This window comes from Ursus arctos, unplaced genomic scaffold, assembly GCF_023065955.2.
Source record: "Ursus arctos isolate Adak ecotype North America unplaced genomic scaffold, UrsArc2.0 scaffold_11, whole genome shotgun sequence".
NCBI classification, from domain to species: Eukaryota; Metazoa; Chordata; class Mammalia; order Carnivora; family Ursidae; genus Ursus; species Ursus arctos.
Window position 1 is genome coordinate 46,673,213 of NW_026622775.1, and position 19,948 is coordinate 46,693,160.

Below are 19,948 nucleotides of genomic sequence, written 5' to 3' on the forward strand. Positions count from 1 at the left end.
TGCAATAAAGAATGTAAAGCTGTTTCAGTGAAGTTATTGTCTTTTATTAAAGCCCATTGGTCTTACTTACCCATGGATCTTTTTACTCATGTATGATTTTGTAACATCATGCATTGGTCAGTAAATTAGGCTGTCATCCAAATTTTGGCATGTTATACGATATCAAAAAAAAATCAGCTTTGTTAATATCACTACCAGTCTCATTAAAGAAGCTCCACTTATTGGGGAAGCTGTCAAGTTTATGGTGTTGGATAGAAATTTTGCAAAAGTCTAATTTTTACTTGAAAGCTAAAATTTTATCATTGGCAAACAAAGTGCTATCCGCTGTTTTCCTTGAAGAGACAAGCTCAGTTTGTTCATTTTCAAGAAAATGTCTGTCAAATATCTAATTCCGAATAACCATAGTTTGTCCATTGCTTGTTCTTTAAAATAAAAATAGTTTCCCCAAGTTCAGGCGCCCTTCTGAACAGAGTCCTTTATGACTGCATAGGTTCCATACCTGTGAAGCTGACCCTAACCTTGTTTCCCCTGTACGATTTTTCTCATGACTTCTTTTCCTCTTTGCTGCTTAATTCATTGGTAGATACTGGGAGAAAATGGAAAGATTCCAAGCTAACTTTGGGTGAAATTAGAAGCATTTTAAAGTGCTTTACATTAAATAATTGTGTTTTAAATGTATTAATTGTATTGAATTGTTACCAACAATCCATTTTGTAGTTACTGTAGTGATTTTTAAAGATAGACATTTTTACTTAATTTATTGAGCATTTCTCATTTAGAGCTTTTTTCCCTTTAGGAATTTTATCTGCCCTCCATCTCACCCCAAAAAAAGCCAACACCCCTTCCCTATTAAGATAATTATGAGCCATTAAGTGGAATTAAAAAATGTTTAAAATGTTTACATTCAACTTTGTATGTTAATGGAACTGTAAAATGTCTGTTAGATGATATTTAAAAATGGATTTGGGGTCTTATGCCAATATCAATAAGACTAGTTTTAGGTCCTCATCCCCCAATACCCAAAAAAAAAAAAAAAAAAAAAGATCACCATGGGTAGTTTTAACAACATCCTATGAGTGACTCATAGTTAATGTTCAGGACAATCTAATCCAATTTAACAGATTGTTTCAGTTTGATAGTACAAAATAAATAAATAACCTAGCAATATAGTTAAAACTTTTTCTTCTTAAAACTCCACTTACTATTTTTTTAAGAGTTGAATTCTTTCTCTTTGTTATCCTCTACTTTGAGTACCTATTTTCTTTCTTTCTTTCTTTTCTTTTCTTTCTTTTCTTTCTTTTTTCTTTTCTTTTCTTTTCTTTCCTTTCCTTTCCTTTCCTTTCCTTTCCTTTCCTTTCCTTTCCTTTTCTTTTCTTTTTCTTTTCTTTTCTTTTCTTTTCTTTTCTTTTCTTTTCTTTTCTTTTCTTTTCTTTTGTCTTTTTGTTTTGTTTGTGTCCGAATAAAGATTTTGCCTTCAATCTTTTCCATCCACTTGTTCTACTTATGTTAAGACGTTAGTGTCTAGTTTCCTTTGTCATCACGAAGTGTGATTTACTACTGATTGTGCTCCAAGGTTCAATGTGATTCAATAATCAACTACTAAAGCAAAATATCTGACAGGATAGAGCTGCTTTTGGAAAGGGACTGAAAATGTCCCTGCTCCACAGATTTCAAATTGTGGGTGGGTTTCCCTTGATGAAAGCTGAAATGTCCACGTGAATATTTTATGGGGTTAGTGGTTACTATAGATTCGTATATCATTTCTCACATAGAGAAGTGTCTCCTTTAAATAGTTGTCTCATTTTCTTCCCTACTGTATTTTTACTGTTATTATGAATACCATGTTTTGCAGTCGTTTGAGAATAATATATTAATATCTTAGAATTTTTGTTTTTGTTTTTAATCTTATAAGTCCACTGGATTGGCATGTATTTTTAAATTTTGGTCCAACAGATTTTTATTTTGGTTTTTGTCATTGAAAAACCTATAAAATATAAGCCATCAAGAAAAATGGTTTTTGTTATATATTTGTTCTAAGGCAGTCTTTTAGGGAGCATTTCATATGATGAACAATACATTTTGCGTAGGTCTGTCACACTGTTCAGCTGTCCAGGAGAATTTCTAAAGTTCATCCCTGATTTCTTGTTTCCTAACTTACCCACTTATTCTTGGGGGTCAAATGTAGAATGAATAAGTGACTGCCTTATTCTGTTTAATATTTAATTATAGGTTTATGGTTATGTGTTGATACTGTGAACTGCTACTTTATGGCACAACCAGGAGATATAATCTTCCATGAACTGATCCATCTGGCCAGTTGTGAACAATTCTAACGATTATAATAGTCTGATATATACAATTATTTGAGTATTATTTAAAAATATCAGCATGGTGGTAATTGAAAATTTCAAAGTGCAACTAAAATATGAGTAGGTAAAATACTCTGTTCGCCTTTTTAGAGCTTTTAAGGAAAGGGAAGAATCAGATGCGTGGTTTGGGCTTTGTTCATTTATTTATGAGAAGGACGATTGAATGTTGTCATCTTGAGCTCATGTGGTCCTATATCATAGGCTGACTTCTTTTTCAAGAGAACACTTAAAAAAATTTCTCTGGCATCTAAAATATTTTCTATATTGAGACAATCTTCTATATTTAATTATTTTCCAGGCAAATTTACTTGGAAGCATTTCCTGTCTGGAATATATTTAATTATAATAGAGGGACAGTCACAATTCTATTCCTGATTGTGAAGTCTATTGATTAATGCTTCCGTTTATAAACATTGTCATTTTCTCTTAGAATGAAGATTATTCAACCATTATGAAAACCTACACATTTTGATATTTATTTGAAGACATTAGATTTTTGTTTGTTTGTTTTTTGAGAGGGAAAGAGTAGTGGGGAAGGGCAAAGAGAGAAGGGGAGAGAGACTCTTAAGCAGGCTCCACACCCAGTGTGGAGCCAGACGTGGGGCTCAGTCTCAGAACCCTGAGATTATGACCTGAGCTTCAATCAAGAGTTGGACACTTAACCAACTGAGCCACCCAAGACATTGGATCTTAGAAGTGAGAGTACATTTGTTAAAAATTAAATACCTAAAGAGAAAATAGTCTTTAAAAGCAGATAGTATCTTGTATTCCATAGTATACATTTTGCACAGTATAGTATATAATAGGTGCTCAGCAGCATCTTGGTTGTACATTGGTGTCTTTGGCTCAAACTCACAAAGTTAGCATTACTGAATATTTCTAGGAATGGCATTATATATCTACCTACATTATCCAGTTCTACACAAGGATATCTGCACAAGGATATTATCCCAGCCATCTATATAGTATTAAATAATGATTGCCCAAATAATGATTGCCCAAACCTTTTGTGCACCTGACTTTTTAGAATATCTTGAGAGGAATAAAATTTACCCATATTGAATCCTTATGATATATGCCAGTTGGCTAGGTATTATCTCATATATTTTGTCAATTAAACCTTGTAGTTCTAAACACTTGGGTGATAGTGTCTCCACTGATAGGAGATAAGCATGCTAAGGTCAAAGAGGTTCAGTTATATGTTCAATGTTTATGGTACTCAGAGTCAAACCTAGACATCCGTCTTTTCCATTCCTGATATTTAAAATTATTTATTTTAAAGAATAAACTTAGCATGTTTTGCTTTTATGTTACTTGAACTTTAAATTTTTCTGAAAGAGACATGTATCAAATAATTCAGCCAGTTTAGATGCCTGCTATTTAAGTACCTTTAAAAGACATAGGCTAGAGCATAGAATGTCCAATGTGAAAAATAATTACTAGATTATATTGGCAATGATAATAGGCTTTGGTTGATTCATCAGTATTTTTGTTGCAAGTATGTTTCCTTTTCAAACCATTTCTCTCATCAGTAAAGCACAGCATTTCCCCCCCCTTTAACCTTTATAGTTTCATTCCAATACTGAAATGGGGTTTTACTGTTAAATAGTGCCATTTTGTAGCAAAGATGACTATGTAATTAATGTATTTTAAAAGTTAGTTTCACTAATAAGTAACAAAAACCAAATCTTGCTGAAAGATTTTTTGTAAATATGACTTTTTAATGAATCAAAACAACTTACAGTTGTCTGAAAGTAGTCACAGTTTTTAGAGATGAAAAAATAAAGTCATAAAAAAGTAATTTTAGAGATGAAAAAATAAAGTCAAAAAATAAAGTCATAACATACAAAAAATCTGGTGCAGATTGCTTCTGCACTGGAAAATATTGGAAGTTTTGGTAATATTTAAGAATATTGAAAACATATAGTAAGTAATTTCAAGGGATTTAAAAAACATTCTATAAAACTGATTATGTATAATTTTTAATCAATTATTGCTAACATTAAGAAAATGATCTTTCACTTACCCTCTTCTAAATTTGGCAACTTTAAATTTACGAACTAAGGATGTTAAGAAAACCTCAAATGTATTGTCTAATTAGCACTATAATTTTTAAAAAGTAAGGGCATTTTAATATTTCCCCTCTAACTGCCAAGATAAGGAAGACGGAAATCTCTGAATAAAGGGATAGTTACTACCAGGAAATCTTATTACAAGATAGATTTTTTCCATTCAATGGGTGTCTCTTTTTCTGTTCTATATCATATTATCCCTTTAATTCCCGTTTTGTTACCAGCTAATGTTTGGTAATAGCCGTGTTAGAGGGACACCTGGGTGGCTCAGTCAGTTACGTGTCTGCCTTTGGCTCAGGTCATGATCCCAGGGTCCTGGGATCTAGTTCCGCATCGGACTCCTTGCTCAGCAGGGAGGCTGCTTCTCCCTCTGCCTGCCCTGCCTGCCACTCCCCCTGCTTGTGCTCTCTCTCTGACAAATAAAATCTTAAAAAAAAAAAATGGCCGTGTTAGATAACCTTAAGAATTTGAAAGAATTTTAGGAATCTCCCAGTCAAACCACTTAATACAATTTATTTTTCTCTATCGAATCACTGACATTCAGCCTCTGCTGTAAGATTTTTAATTACAACTAGCACTGATATTTGCAAGGTAGTCCTTACATATAGTGTCAAAATTGTACCCCACTGCCTAGTACAAAGTAAGAGTTTAGTAAATCATAACAGTTTTTATTTATTATAGGGAAGGACTAATTATGAAGCAACTTTTCCTTACATTTAGCTGAAATCTGCTTCTTTATAATTATAGTTCATGGTTCTAGATTTCTTCTAAAGCAACATAAATGAATATTTGTATTCCATTTTCATATAATGGTGCTTCAGATAAAGAGATCCTACTCCATTAAGCCTCTTTTCTGGGTTAAACATTCCTAACTTCTCGTACTTTCCTAAACACTTTATCGTCTAGGTTTTCTGCTCTTAATACTACAGTTACTCATTATTTCTCCTAAGTTATGATGTCTAGAACTGGTTGCTACCACTTACATAAGGTCCTGCAGTACCCTACAGTGCAGATTGTAGTACAACTTTGTCTTCCTTGCTCTGGACATTATATGTCTGATGATGTAAACCCATGATTATATGAGAGCAGTAAGGTATTGTGTATTGGCTCATATGGAGCTTTTAGCCAGCTCAATTTTATAGATAAGTCTTCCCGACTCCTCCTATCCCTGTGAATTGTTTTTCCAGCCCAATATCCCTTATATTGTAATTGTGCAAGTTGACATGTTGATAGTGTGCATGTAGATGTTTATATTTATCCCTGTTAAATTTTCTGGTTTTAGTATACTCTTTTCACCTTTTAAATTATTTAAAACACCTAATTTTGTCGGTAAACAAGTTGGACATCTTTTATGGTTATACAGTTATCCTGTTTCGGTTTTGTCATCTTAAAGCTGGTGTAATAATACTTCACAGGGTAGTTTTGAAAAAGTTTAAGTGGAATCACTTATGCATTCATTCTTTTTTTGAGTAATTACTGTGTGTTAAGCATAAGAAAGAAAGCATAATTTGTCATTAACAATATCAAATAAATAGGGGCGCCTGGGTGGCACAGCGGTTAAGCGTCTGCCTTCGGCTCAGGGCGTGATCCCGGCGTTCTGGGATCGAGCCCCACATCAGGCTCCTCTGCTATGAGACTGCTTCTTCGTCTCCCACTCCCCCTGCTTGTGTTCCCTCTCTCACTGGCTGTCTCTATCTCTGTCAAATAAATAAATAAAATCTTTAAAAAAAAAAACAACAATATCAAATAAATAAAATGTATGGCCCCTGCCTTCAGCTAACTTACATTCCCGTTTGTGATCAATAGCCCCCTTTTTATTCAATAAAAATGGAGAGATAATTAATAATTCATGTGCTCATGTAAATATATTAATCATAAGGGAATATGTTACATGCTAAATTAGTACTAAAGGTAATAATTGCTATTGAATTGGAATGTTGCTTTGTGAAATAATGCAGTAGGGAGCGCACACTGAGTACCAGAGTAAAAGGACTTCACCTCTATAACTGAGTATTTCAAGATGAAGTCTGGTATTTTCTTAAAATAGGTTCCAGGAAATGGCTAACTGAACATAATAATAAAAAATAAATAAAAATAAAATTAAGACAACTACTGAATCACACACAAAAAAATCGGTTCTAGGAAATGAAATAAGCTTTGTTAAATTAGCTATTAAAGTCTATTCATTTTTTGAATAAATGCATTGGAAAAGTCCCGTTCTTGATGTTGGAATTTCTCACTGACTTACAGGCTACTTTATTTTCTTTTTCTACATGTGTCCCATCTCATGTTATCTTTTAATCTTTCTCTTCTAACATGCATCATGTAAATATTTGGCATATTTATTATGGATAGGTTACTATGTTAATTTTCCAGTTATCAATCAAAGATATCACAAACAGTATGTTGTCAGGAACTTTTTTTTATTAAAGAAATAGCCTATAATAGTCACCAAAAAACTGCTAGAACTGATAAATGAATTCAACTCAAAGGTTACAAAATCAATCTACAGAAATTTGTTGCATTTCTATACACCAATAATGAAGCAGCAGAAAGAGAAGTTAAGGAACCAATCGCATTTACAGTTGCAGCAAAGTAATAGGATACCTAGGAATAAACCTAACCAAGGGGGTGGAAAACTTATACTCTGAAAACTGTGAAACACTGATGAGAGAAATTCAGCATGACCCAAAGAAATGGAAAGATATTCCACGCTCGTGGATTAGAAGAACAAATACTGTTAAAACGTCTATACTACCCAAAGCAATCTACACACTCAGTGCAATACCTGTCAAAATACCAAAAGCATTTTTCACAGAACTAAAACAAACAATCCTAAAATTTGTATGGACCCACAAAAGACCCTGAATAGCCAAAGCAATCAGGAAAAAGCCAAGCTGGAGGCATCAAAATTCTTGACTTCAGGTTATCTTACAAAACTGTGGTAATCAAAACAGTATAGTACTGGCACAAAAATGAACACATAGGTCAATGGAACAGAACAGAAAAGCCAGAAATACACCCACAATCATATGGTCAGTTAATATTTGACAAAGCAGGAGAGAATGTCCAGTGGGAAAAAGACAGTTTCTTCAACAAATGGTACTGGAAAACTGGACAGTAACATGCAAAAGAAAGAAACTGAGCCACTTGCTTACACCATATATAAAAATGAATTCAAAAGAGTGAAAGACCTAAATGTGAGACCTGAAACCATCAAAATCCTAGAAGATAACACAGTAACTTCTCTGACATCAGAGACTTTTTTCTAGATAGGTCCTCTGAGGCAAGGAAAACAAAAGCAAAAATAAACTGTTAGGACTATATCAAAATAAAAAGCTTCTGCACAGCAAAGGACTCAGTCAACAAAACTAAAAGGCAACCTACAGAATGAGAGGAGATATGTGCCAAGTGACATATCTAAAAAAGGTTAGTGTCCAAAATATATAAAGAACTTATAAAACTCAACATCTAAAAAATGAATAATCCCACTAAAAAATGGGTGGAAGACATGAACAGACATTTTTCCAAAGAAAACATACCTATGGCAACAAGCCCATGAAAAGATGTTCAACATCACTAATCATCAGGGAGATGCAAATCAACACTGCAATGAGATATCACCTTACACCTGTCAAGAATGTCTAAAATCAACAACACAAAAAGCAACAGGTGTTAACAAGGATGTGGAGAAAGGGGAACCCTCATGCACTATTGGTGACAATGCAAACTGGTACAGCCACTCTGGAAAATAGTATGGAGGTTCCTCAGAAAGTTAAAAATAGAACTACTTTGTGATCCAGCAATTGCACTACTGGGTATTTACCCAAAGAATACAAAAACACCAATTCAGAGGGATACATACATCCCTATGTTTATAACAGCATCATTTACAATAGCCAAGATACAAAGCAGCCCAAGTGTCCATCAATTGATGGATGTATAAAGAAGTAGTGTGTATATATACACATAATATATACAATGAAATATTATTCAGCCATCAACGAATAAAATCTTGCCATTTGCAGTGACATGGATGGAGTTAGTATAATGCTAAGCGAAATAAGTCAGAGAAAGACAAATGCCATATGATTTCACTCATATGTGGAATTTAAAAATAAAACAAATAAGAATAGGGAAAAAGAGAGAGAGAGAGAGAGAAACCAAGAAACAGACTCTTAACTATAGAGAACAAACTGATGGTACTAGAGGGGATGTGGGTTGAGGGGGTGGGCGAAATAGGTGATGGGGATTTAGGAGTGTACTTGTCATAATGGGCACCAGGTGATTAAAATAAAAACGTGAAAAAGAGAAAAAAGAACTCGAGAAGAAAAAAGAAAGAGCCTAAAGGTTTCTTTCAAACCTGTCTTTGAAGTATACCTGGGTGAAAGTTTTAGACTCTCAGTTAGGTCTTCCTGATACTAAGTGTTAATGGAAGCAACAGGTTCCCGATATTTGTGAAACCTGTATTTAAATTCAACTCAGATACTTGTTCAACAGTTATTACATGTCAGGCATTGTGTTGGTATCTTTCATGTATTTCGTAAATTATTTTTAATAATGAACCCAAAGTACCATTTTTATTTGGTGAAAGTAGAAAAACAATAACATTGTCTATGAAAGCTTAGGAGGATATGCATGGAAGATGTGTCTGAGGTATACCCAGGGATGGATAGAATAGATTATGTGAAATGTAGGATTGAGTTATGGTATAAAGGGTCTTTAGATAATCAACTTTTTCTTTGAAATCATAGTACTAATGGGTGGTATATATTGGGTTTAGGAAGAGAAGAAAAACTTCTGACCATACCTCCTACAATTTTGTGTTGGCTTAGTGCTTAATTTGTTTGGCATATCTATAGAGAAAACAGCATTTTAAAATGTCATTTCTTTGGTGAACAATAAAATATTAGAAATGAGATTTGTAAAATTTCTTGTTTCTAGATATCAGTAAATTCTTCTACCCTTTCCCACAGAATCTCTCCAAAACTCCATAGTTTTATCTCTCAGGTAGGGAGAAAAGGGAGGAAATCGATATATCCTGGATAAGTGAAGTAAGTGATATTAGAGACCTGGAGTTCTAATTTGTATTCTTCCAAGCTACCAAACCTGTAATTTTATACACTTTATTTTTCTATGAAAGATGAATAAATTATTTTATTGCTTTCCTAGAGTTATGACCAAGCTTAATTAAAATATTTGTAAAGCACATTATAATCTATGGATAAACCAAATAGGTATTATAAATAAAATTATCAATCAATAAATAATCCTAAATGTGGTTAATAATTACTGAGAAGAACAGTCCATTTTTTTTCAGTTTCATAGTAATTAAAAAACAAACACAATAGGTGGAAAAATATGAATGAATACAGTGGCATTAAATTTAGCATGGAAAGGCCTTACATTAAGTAGTCTCCTGAACTGTGAATATAATCTCTGTCTTTTGGATCATTGTTACTGATAATTTGGAAGTCATTAGATGTTCTTGACATAGGACAAAAGGTTGTTAGTTGGTCCTTTTTCTCGCTGGATCTATTTAATGCTATTTGCTAAATCTAGATGGTTAAGGAATGGAGCAAATAAAACTCAAATTAAGGCTACTTCAAGGTGAGTGTCAGTTCTTGTTTGTATAAAATCTGTAATATGGGATTCTCTTAAATCTTCAGTTTATATTTTATTTCTCAAGCAGTGTTTGGCATATTATAGCCTGGCATAATTGTGTTTCAATGTACAAGGTAGTAGGGATAGTAGAATTTCAGTATTACAGTCATGAGTTTTAAGATATGTAGGTTGTAGGCACGGAGCCAGATTGTGAGAGAAATCACACCAAGTCTCAGCACAGAAAAGCGATGGTGCCTGAGGATGTGTGATTTTCTGACATCACCCATCAGGTTTTCCCATTTAGTTTCCTTCTTGAGAGAAGTGACACATTTTCCCAGAGAGAGGCAGGCAATGGCAAACCTTCACATGTAAGGTCAGCCACTATCAGCGTGGGGGTAATTTGACTTAAACTTGGAGGAGAGTTTTTGTCACATGGACCTGTGGGACATGGGCTAGATGGATGGAAGTTGTAGAACTTGATTATTTAGTTCTCGGGTTGCCATTAACTTTGTGTGTGTTTGTGTGTGTATGTGGTAAACTATTCATATTTAAATGTATCATTTTTACCATTTTAAGTGTATATTGGTATTAAGTACATTCCCATTGTTACACAACCATTGCCACCACCCATCCCCAGAATTTTTTCATCCTCCCAATTTGAAACTCCATGCTTATTACACAATAACTCCTTCTTACCCCTTCCCACAGCTCCTGGCAACCACCATTCTCCTTTTGGTCTATGAATTTAACTACTAGTCTAGGTACTTCCTATAAATGGAATCCTACAGTATTTGTCTTTTTGTGGCTGGATTGTTTCACTTAACATAGTGTCTTTCAGGTATATTCTTGTAACTTGTAAGAATTTTATTTCTTTTGAAGACTGAGTAATATCCCATTGTAGTATATACTACAGTTTGTTTATACATTCATTTATAGATGGACACTTGACTTGGATTGCTTCTACCTTTTGATACCATGTACTTTTTAAAAAAATATTTTTAGAGCAGTTTAGATTTATAACAAAATTGCAAGAAAGGTACAGAGATTTCTCATACATCTCCTGCCCCCACACATGCATATCCTCCCTCATTATCAACATCACTCAGCGGAATGGTCCATTGTTAAACTCAGTATGAACCTACACTGACACATCATATTTACCCGAAGTCCATAGCTTACCTTACAGTTCACTCTTGATGTTGTACGTTCGGTGGGTTTGGACAAATGTGTAAAGACATGTATCCATCATCATAATATCATACCGAGTATTTTCTTTGTTCTGAAAACCTTCTGTGTTCTACCTATTCATCACCCCTGGCAACCACTGATCTTTTTATTGCTCCCATAGTTCTGCCTTTTCCAGAATGTCATAGAGTTGGAATCATACAGTATTCAGCCTTTTCAGATTGGCTTCCTTCACTTAGTAATATGCTAAGTTTCCTCCATGTTTTTACATGGATTGATAGCTCATTTCTTTTTAGTGCTGAATAATACTCCATTGTCTTGATGTACTACCATTTATTTATCCGTTCACCTACTGAAATTCATCTTAGTTGCTTCCAAGTTTTGGCAATTTTGAATAAAGCTGTTTTAAACATCTGTATGTAGTTTTTTGTGTAGACATAAGTTTTTATTTTTTTTAAAGATGTTATTTATGTGAGAGAGAGAGCAGAGCAAGTGAGAGAGAGAGAGAGAGCGCACAAGCTGGGGGGAGGAGCAGAGGGAGAGGAGAAGGAGACTTCCCATTGAGCAGGGAGCCTGATGTAGGGCTCAGTCCCAGGACTCTGGGATCATGACCTGAGCCGAAGGCATATGCTTGCTTAAACTAATGAGCCACCCAGGCGCCCTGACATAAGTCTTTAACTCCTTTGAGTAAATATCAGGGAGTGTGATTGCTGGATCACATGATAAATATGTTTATTTTCATAAGAAACCACCACACTGTCTTCCAAAGTGGCTGTACCATTTTGCCTTCCTACAGGCAATGAGTGAAGTTCCCATTGCTCCGCATCCTCACCAGCATTTGGTGTTGTTAGTGTCTTGAATTTTGATTATTCTAATGGGTTATGTGGTGGTATCTCACTCTTGTTTTAATTTGCATTTCCCTGATGACATATGATGTGGAGCATCTTTTCGTATGCTTATTTTCTATTTGTATATCTTCTTTGGTGAGGTGTCCTTTAAGGTCTTTGGCCCATTCATCAAGTTTTGTCTTACTCTTGAGTTTTTTTTTTTTTTTAAAGATTTTATTTATTTATTCGACAGTGTTAGAGACAGCCAGCGAGAGAGGGAACACAAGCAGGGGGAGTGGGAGAGGAAGAAGCAGGCTCCTAGCGGAGGAGCCTGATGTGGGGCTCGATCCCATAACGCCGGGATCACGCCCTGAGCCAAAGGCAGACGCTTAACCGCTGTGCCACCCAGGCGCCCCTTACTTTTGAGTTTTAAGAGTTCTTTGTATATTTTGGATAAGAGTTCTTTATCAGATGTGTCTTTTGCAAGTATTTATTCCTGATCTGTGATTTGTCTTCTAATTTTCTTAATATTGTTTTTTTACAGAGCAGAAGTTCATTTTAATGAATTCTAGCTTAACAATTAATGTCTTTCATGGATTGTGTTTTGGTGTTTTATCTAAAAAGGTATCACCATACCCAGGGTTATTTAGGTTTTCTCCTGTTGTTTTGTAGGAGTTTTATAATTTTACATTTTACATTTAGGTGTGTGATAATTTTGAGTTAATTTTTGTGAAGGGTATAAAGTCTGTGTCAAGATTTATTTATTTATTGCATGTGAATGTCCAGTTGTTCCAGTGCCATTTGTGGGAGAGACTATCTTTGCTGTATTATATTGCCCTTGCTCCTTTGTCAAAGATCAGTGCCATTTACTTTTAAATCATTCATTTATTTATGGTAGAAAAGCATTTGCGATTTTGATAAGAGCTAGTTTACAAGATCAAACATGGTTTTGCTGATGTCCATTCCTGATCACTGAAGATTTTATTCATCCAGAGAAGGTGAGAGCCTATGATACGTACCATGCTAGCGGCTGCAAGTACAGTGGCACACACAAACATGATGGCAGCCGTCATGGGGATTAAGTGCAGCAGGGGAAGTGGATACTAACTATTTAAATAATCCCATGATTAAATGTAAAATTAGAACTGTAATAAGCATTAGAGGGAAGTGATACACAATATCATGATAACTTTGAGGGCATTTCACCAGTAGTTTTTAGGGGTGGAGTAAGAATCAATCAGGAAAGGGAGGATCGTGAAGGAATGTTCTAGGTGGAGGAAACAATGTGTAGAAAGGCCTTTTTGCTCATTTAAGGGAACAAGAGCAGCCCAGGTGACGTGGAGGGCATGAGTGTGGCATAACTCTTAAAAACATACAAATCTTGCAGACTGTAATAGGAATTTTAGTTTGTATGCTGAGAGCAATAGGAAGCCACTGGTGTGTTTTAATTGAAAAAAGGGCTCAGTAGATTAGGTTGAAATGACCAGATTTTAGTTTTTAAAAGATCTCAGGAGGAGTATGTTAAACGGATAGGGTGGGTGAGGTTAAAATTGAATCCAGATAGTTCGATAAAGAGACTTTTGCAATTTTTACGGCAAAAAGTAATAAGTGGGATGATAGCAGCAGAAATGAAGAGAAATTTAAGTTTGAGAAAAGGTAGAGAATTTAATTAATGGGATATTGTGTTGGGTTGGGCATGGAGAAAGGCGTTAAGGATAACTCATAGATGTATAAATTATACAACAGGACCATGATGGTCCTTTATTGAAGAAGTGCTTGGGATGAGGAAATGGTGGAAGCCAAAACAGGTAATTCTTGAGAAATTTGGTTGTAAACTGGGTTAGTGTGAAGACATTAGACTGTAAACCATGGGAAAATGTAGGATCTAATGAAGGTTTTTGTTCTTTGTTTTGTTTTTGAGACGTGAGAGACCTGAACATATTTAAAAGCCAGTGCAGAGACCTGCGAGTTGTAGGGGGAGAGGTTGAATATATGTGGGAAAGAAAGGATAATGGATAATATAATATATGGAAGGGGTATACTGGGGATGGGCGGGAGAGAAGGATCCAAAATAGTCATGGGCAGGGAGAAAGATCCAAAATAGTCATGTGGAGGGAATGGTTGCCTTTAGATAATGAGAGGGGAAAAGAAAAAAGAATAGCATGGGTGCAGTTTTAAGTAGACAAGAAACACAAATTAGCAAGCACTGACAATTCCAAAGTCAATTATTAAAGTTGCTAGATTTTCCGTATCTATTTTCTATCATGTATGGCATTTATAGACAGATTTGACTATGAGAAATTGACCAGTACTTCAGAGTTAAAATGTCCTTATTCTTTGTCAGCTATAATGCTGTCTCTCAAATACCCTTCTAACCCAGATGAAATTAAGAGTTTTATGGTAGAATAACATATCCTCATTAAATTTAAACTCTCTACCTCTAAAGTTTGAATTTTTTTTTTAAATCGTGAGTGTGTTTATTTTGATATTATTTGCAATGTGCTCTGTGTGTGTGTGTGCATGGGTGTTTGTGAAAATCACATCTTCTAAATTTATATAAAGCTTGTTAAATGTGCATTTTATAAATTTTTGATAGATACTTGCTTCCTGTAGGACAGTAATGTTTGAGGGTGGGGAAGAGGTCATATCCATTCTCTTATCTTCAGATTGGTGAAAAATCATATTTTAGTTCAAAGCTGTTCAAGTAAGTCCTTGCTCCGTTTTCCCACCCTGTCTTCAGTGATATTATTTGGAGTCAGCAATCAATGGATTCCATCCCTCTGAGACTTGCTTAACCTACAGCCGCTGATATAATACAGGCAAGAGCTTGTTACTTTATCTGAATCGTCCATCGCTACCTTAATGAGTGAAATGGTTAAGTAGAGGAGGGGGCGAGTCTTAAGGAATGTGTGTACCATTTGAGCTGAATATTTCAGTGTATGTAGAGAGAGGGAGGGTGAGAGAGAAATCCACTTACATCACTAGAACTGCATTGAGTGTGAGCCTTGCAGGTTAAGAGACAGACTACAGTGTCTTGCTTTCTGCAGGAAGCAGCAATGCCGTTTGTTTCCTAAGAGGAATTTTTTATTTAGAAAAGGAAGCTTTCTCTCTACCCAGGAAATGGCTTTCCTTGTGCGTTGCTATGCCAACTGCCTGCAGCCATGGTCCTCCAAAGTAAGCACAATAATGTAATTATATTGGTGTATTGCATTCAGACTCATGATTCTCGAGATTGTGTGTGTGCATGTGCTGTGTTTCTGTTAGTGACTCTCTTGCTAGCAGTCATGCTTGTGTTGAGTGTGAGGGACAGACATCATTAAATTAAATGTCCATCAGTGTCATGCTGCTAAGATTAATTGTGCAAACTTGGTTAGTGGAGTGGGACAGAGATCACTGGTCACCACTCTGTCAGCATCATTAGCAGCTAGGGAGGAGGTCCCGATTCACATGCTCTGCCCTGATTTTTTCTTTCTTTCTTTTCCTTTTTTCTTTTTTTCTTGGTTGGAGGGGTCCGTATGTGTGATTGCAAATGAAACAAGAGTATTAACAATGCTTGGCTGAATGCTAGAGACTGGTTCTTATACCACCCTGACTAATATAATTCTGTATTAAGCCTTTTTTGAGGGGAGTCTGTGTGCAGTCAGCCATTTTAGCTTTTTTTTTTTCTTCTTCTTGTTCTTCTTTTCTTTTGCCTCTTGTTCTTCAATCTCAGAAATGATCTTGTTCTCTTGGAAGACTGAGAGCTGTATAAGGTTTCCTCAGTCTTGTCATAGCCTAAGATGGTTAGAGTTTCAGTGTTATAAAAATGGAGACGAACACCGTTGTTCGGATTCCTTTTCTGGTCTACAAGTGCGAGGGGTTTTTTAAGCTTACCAGTAGTGACACTTTAAGCTGCAGCTTGGTTTCCTCCTCCCTCTTTTTTTTTTTTTCCTTTTTCTTTTTTCTTTTAATTTAATGCTGTAGAGGGTGACTTGCCATCCATGAGAGATTGGTACATGATGTGTAAATTCAGTTCAGCATATGTTTCTTCATTATGAAACCACTAGCAATCCCAGCTAACCATGGAGTTATGGGCCAGCAGGAGAAACATTCAGTAAGTATCGCCAATGCTGCTTGTGCTTCAACAGCACGTCATAGAGAATTGCTTTAAAACGGGAATTATTGCTGCTTCTGTTCAGGGAAAACAGATTTTTTAGAGGGTGTAATAGGCTGCTTGGAGGAGGGAGGGTAAGTTACGACTGGCTTGTGCTTCCAATTTTGTTGTAATTTTTTAAAAATTTTAAACAAGACCAACAATTCATTTAAGGCAAAATATTGGACAATTTTTATTGTCAGAAATTAGAACTTGACAATTCAGCTTTAACTTAATACTCAAATAGTTTTTTAAAAATGTTTTTTGTAGTTGAATTGAATGAGAGATCATGAAAAGGGTTATTGGGAGCAGGCGTCTGTGGCAAGGAATTCACATGTAGGTTTGAGGGAGGGAGGGAGAGCTCTAGGTATTGATTTGGTAATAAAACGTTTGGTCAGTGGGACTCATCTGACTTCTTAACATGCATTAATAGGTGATAAAAACAGAGAATAATTTTTTTTAATGCCACAAGTATTGCTTCTTTATAATTGATCCCATGAGTCAGCTATGCATTTGTCATGCTGAAATCCCACAGGCAGCTACTGCTGTTTGTGGGAAACACTTTTCTATGGTTAGCACCAAGTCTGAGCCTCCTGTTTCAGGAATGGGAGTTCTCACAGTGCTACTTTTATGTCACCATGTTGGAGGTTTTCTGCCATCACATTAATTCATATTTTTATGTCTATATATTTTTTAAATTCCCCAAATGAAAATGTATAAATTTAGGCGGCTTGTATAGTAGTCTAAGTATTTTCGAATTGCCTATTTTTACACCCTTGCATATAGCAAGTATTCTATTAGGGTATAGGAATTATCTTTTATGTATCCTAAAAAGGATAAGATGTTAAACTGCGAAAATGGAGATAGATCGCTAAGGCTTTGAAAATTTATAGAGAGGAGGCCATGAATTTTAGAATATTTAGATGCTTAGGTCTATGGGTATAGTTTAGTTTTGCTCACCCTTATCAACAAAATTATAAATTAAATCCGAGAGATTTTCGTAGATGAAGTGACTCTTAAGGCACTATCTCACTTTTACAGGGAACCACAGGATGTTCTTTGGGCAATATCTGAGGTGGAAACATGTTATGATGCTGTGCTTAGAGCCCAGCCCCTTCGTAATGAGATCCTGATGGTACCTCACTAATTAAATCTCTTCGGGTCAGATCCAGGAAAAGACCGGCCTTATACTTAATTTCACTAATAGGAAAGGTTGTTATAGAAAAGTTCTACTGTAGTTTGATTTTCTTAACAGGGCCTTTGAAATTAAGCTCCTCTGTAGCCATGGTTTCTCCAGGTAAAAGTGAGAATATTACTTAAGACTACTTGAGGAACCTTAGAAGGAAAGTTTAAACAACAGGTTCCTTTTCTACCTTTTTCATATAACTTTTCTCCAAATGGAAGGAGGGGGTATTTTATTAATAATATAATTTCAGTGAACAGAGAAAATTGTTAAAATTATTTACGGGTGGTGGCGGGGGTGGGGGGAGTGTTACTAGATTTGTGACAACAAGAGCAGATGGGACGGATAACACCAAATAGTGCGTAAGCTCCAGCACCTAGTATACTATTCTGTAAGGATGTTTGTTTCCTGACAAGTGCTTTATGTATATATTTTACTGAAATTTAAGGTAACACTATGGCAGAAGTAACTGCAGCCATAAAATAGCCTTGAATCAAGCAATTCTAAAAAAACATGAGAGTGGTATTTCCCATGATAATTTACAAGTTGGACTACTAGAATTGGCCATCGTAGAGCAATGTGTGCGGCCGAGCTGGTAGCCTACGGTGTCAAGATCTTGCTCTGTACTTGTTGATGGGTTTTTTTGTTATCTAGACTTTGCTGTGTAATGAGTAGACCTTTAAGATTTTAATGATTTACAAGGAGTTGAATAGGAGAATAATTACTCTGGCTCTCACATAACAGGTGACTCAGTAAACTGTTGAGCAAAAATGAGTAAGAACGCCCCTCTTTTGACCTATGAGGCTTCATGAGAATAGTGTGAGAGCTAATTTTAAATGAGTAAAATTTAGTAAATTCACAAATACTTCCATTTCTGCTTCTACAAAAGGTTGCGGCTTTTTAAGTGCCTTCACTTCTTTGACAATAGAAGACAGAAACTAAAAAGCAAAAATATTAAATTGGGCGCTCTTAAAAGAGCTGTGATTGGACACCAGTAGTAAACTCACTAATTCTGCTTTGTCAGGAGTTTTCAGATCTTCTGGGCTTTTATTCTTTATTTCTGGCTAACTCAGCGCATATCTCAGTTGCTGGCACATAGTAGGTGCACAATAAATACTGTTTAATTTTTCATTTAATTGTATTTTTGGATTAATGAAGTCTTATTTAACCCTCTAAACTAGTAAATTTCATATATTTTATTACATCTCCTCCGCATCCCAGTTCTAGATAGTCAGTTGGTAACTGTGAGATGAATACCTGTGTGTCACCAAAAATGTACCCGGCACAGGGCTATATCCTTATAGGCTGGTGCTTTCAGTTAGTCTTCAGAGGGATCTTCTGGTTTTGTGAATTTTGAAAATAAAATACATTTTAGAAATGTATGATAAAACTGCACTTTCCAAAAGACTACTGTTGAGCACTAGTTGTATGGACTGTGAATAGATATTTCATGAAAAAAGTTTTATGAGCCCGGTAAGTTGGGGAAAGCCTTAGGATGGCATTAAAGGTGTCATTACTCTCTTTACCAACTGTTTTTTAACTTGCCTCTCCCCTTTTTGCCTGCCTCAGGTTATCTAATGGGAAGGATGTTCCTTGAGCATTCTTTTAAAAATTCTGCACTATAGGATGAGTTTGAGTCTTTGCAGATTTTTAAATTAATTACTTAAAATGAAACAACTCAATACTGTGAAACCAATAATCCCTTTTCCAGTTGTGCATTTTTCCTAGAAATTACTGGTATAGGTAGTGGGCTTTACTTACAGTAGATGAAACCTCAGGCATGATTGAATAATTTTAAAAAGTGTTGTACATAAGAAAACACTTTACTTAAATGTGTGGAATAAATCACAATAGCTGTCATTTACTGAGCACTTATTTTATGACAAGCACTGTATATTATCTGACTTAATTATTACAACAACCCTCTAAAGAAAGATGTATCATTGCCTTTTTAGAGATAATGAAACAGGCTGAGCAGGATAAAAATAAATTTTTCCAAAGTCTAGTAAGTGGTGGAGCTGTCATTGGAAGCCAGGTTTGTCTGGTTTCATAGCCCTGCTTTAACCACAAACCTATACTACTTCTCCTTATGTAGCCAAATGTAGAGTACATTAGGTGTGTAGACTGCCTAATTTTGAGAGCTGGTATTAATCAGTGGAATACATAACTTGAAAAAGATGCTTACTTTCCTCCTGCTACTCTTCTTTCTGGTGTTTGTGACATTCTAAGCACTGTTAATATAAAAAAGCAACAATATCTTGATCAAAATTATTGTATAAAACTTTCATAAAGTAGTTTTATAAAGGTACTTATTGCCACTTGCAATTTTGATGTTCTCTTTAGACTTGAGTTGGGGTGATCAGGAATAGATGCCATTTAGCTCAGCTCCTTCCTCTTTCTGCTTTTCTGTGTTTGGCCTTATCGTACACATACCTTTTTACTTTTGCTGTTCAACTCTTTAAACATAACCTTCACACCTCACCTTCCGCTGTTCCCTTTGTAACTTGTGACAGCCTGACCTTGGCTACTTGTGCTCCATTGGAAGCACTGAGTCTTGCTGTTTCTTCTACCCTGTT

At 35.4% G+C, this 19,948-nt stretch overlaps 1 protein-coding gene across 24 annotated transcripts in view; it reads left to right on the forward strand.

Annotated features, from left to right (window-relative positions):
* RAPGEF2 (Rap guanine nucleotide exchange factor 2) overlaps window positions 1–19,948 on the forward strand; it is a 230,572-nt gene that overhangs the window by 131,597 nt on the left and 79,027 nt on the right. For 2 of the 24 annotated variants that reach the window (XM_026499582.4, XM_026499583.4), the window contains exon 1: window positions 16,006–16,150. The exons of the other annotated variants lie outside the window; for them this stretch is intronic. In XM_026499582.4, the coding sequence (XP_026355367.2) occupies window positions 16,091–16,150 (60 nt within the window). In that variant the 5' untranslated portion in view covers window positions 16,006–16,090. Of the gene's footprint in view, window positions 1–16,005; window positions 16,151–19,948 lie in introns of those variants that run through there. 24 annotated transcript variants of the gene reach the window in all.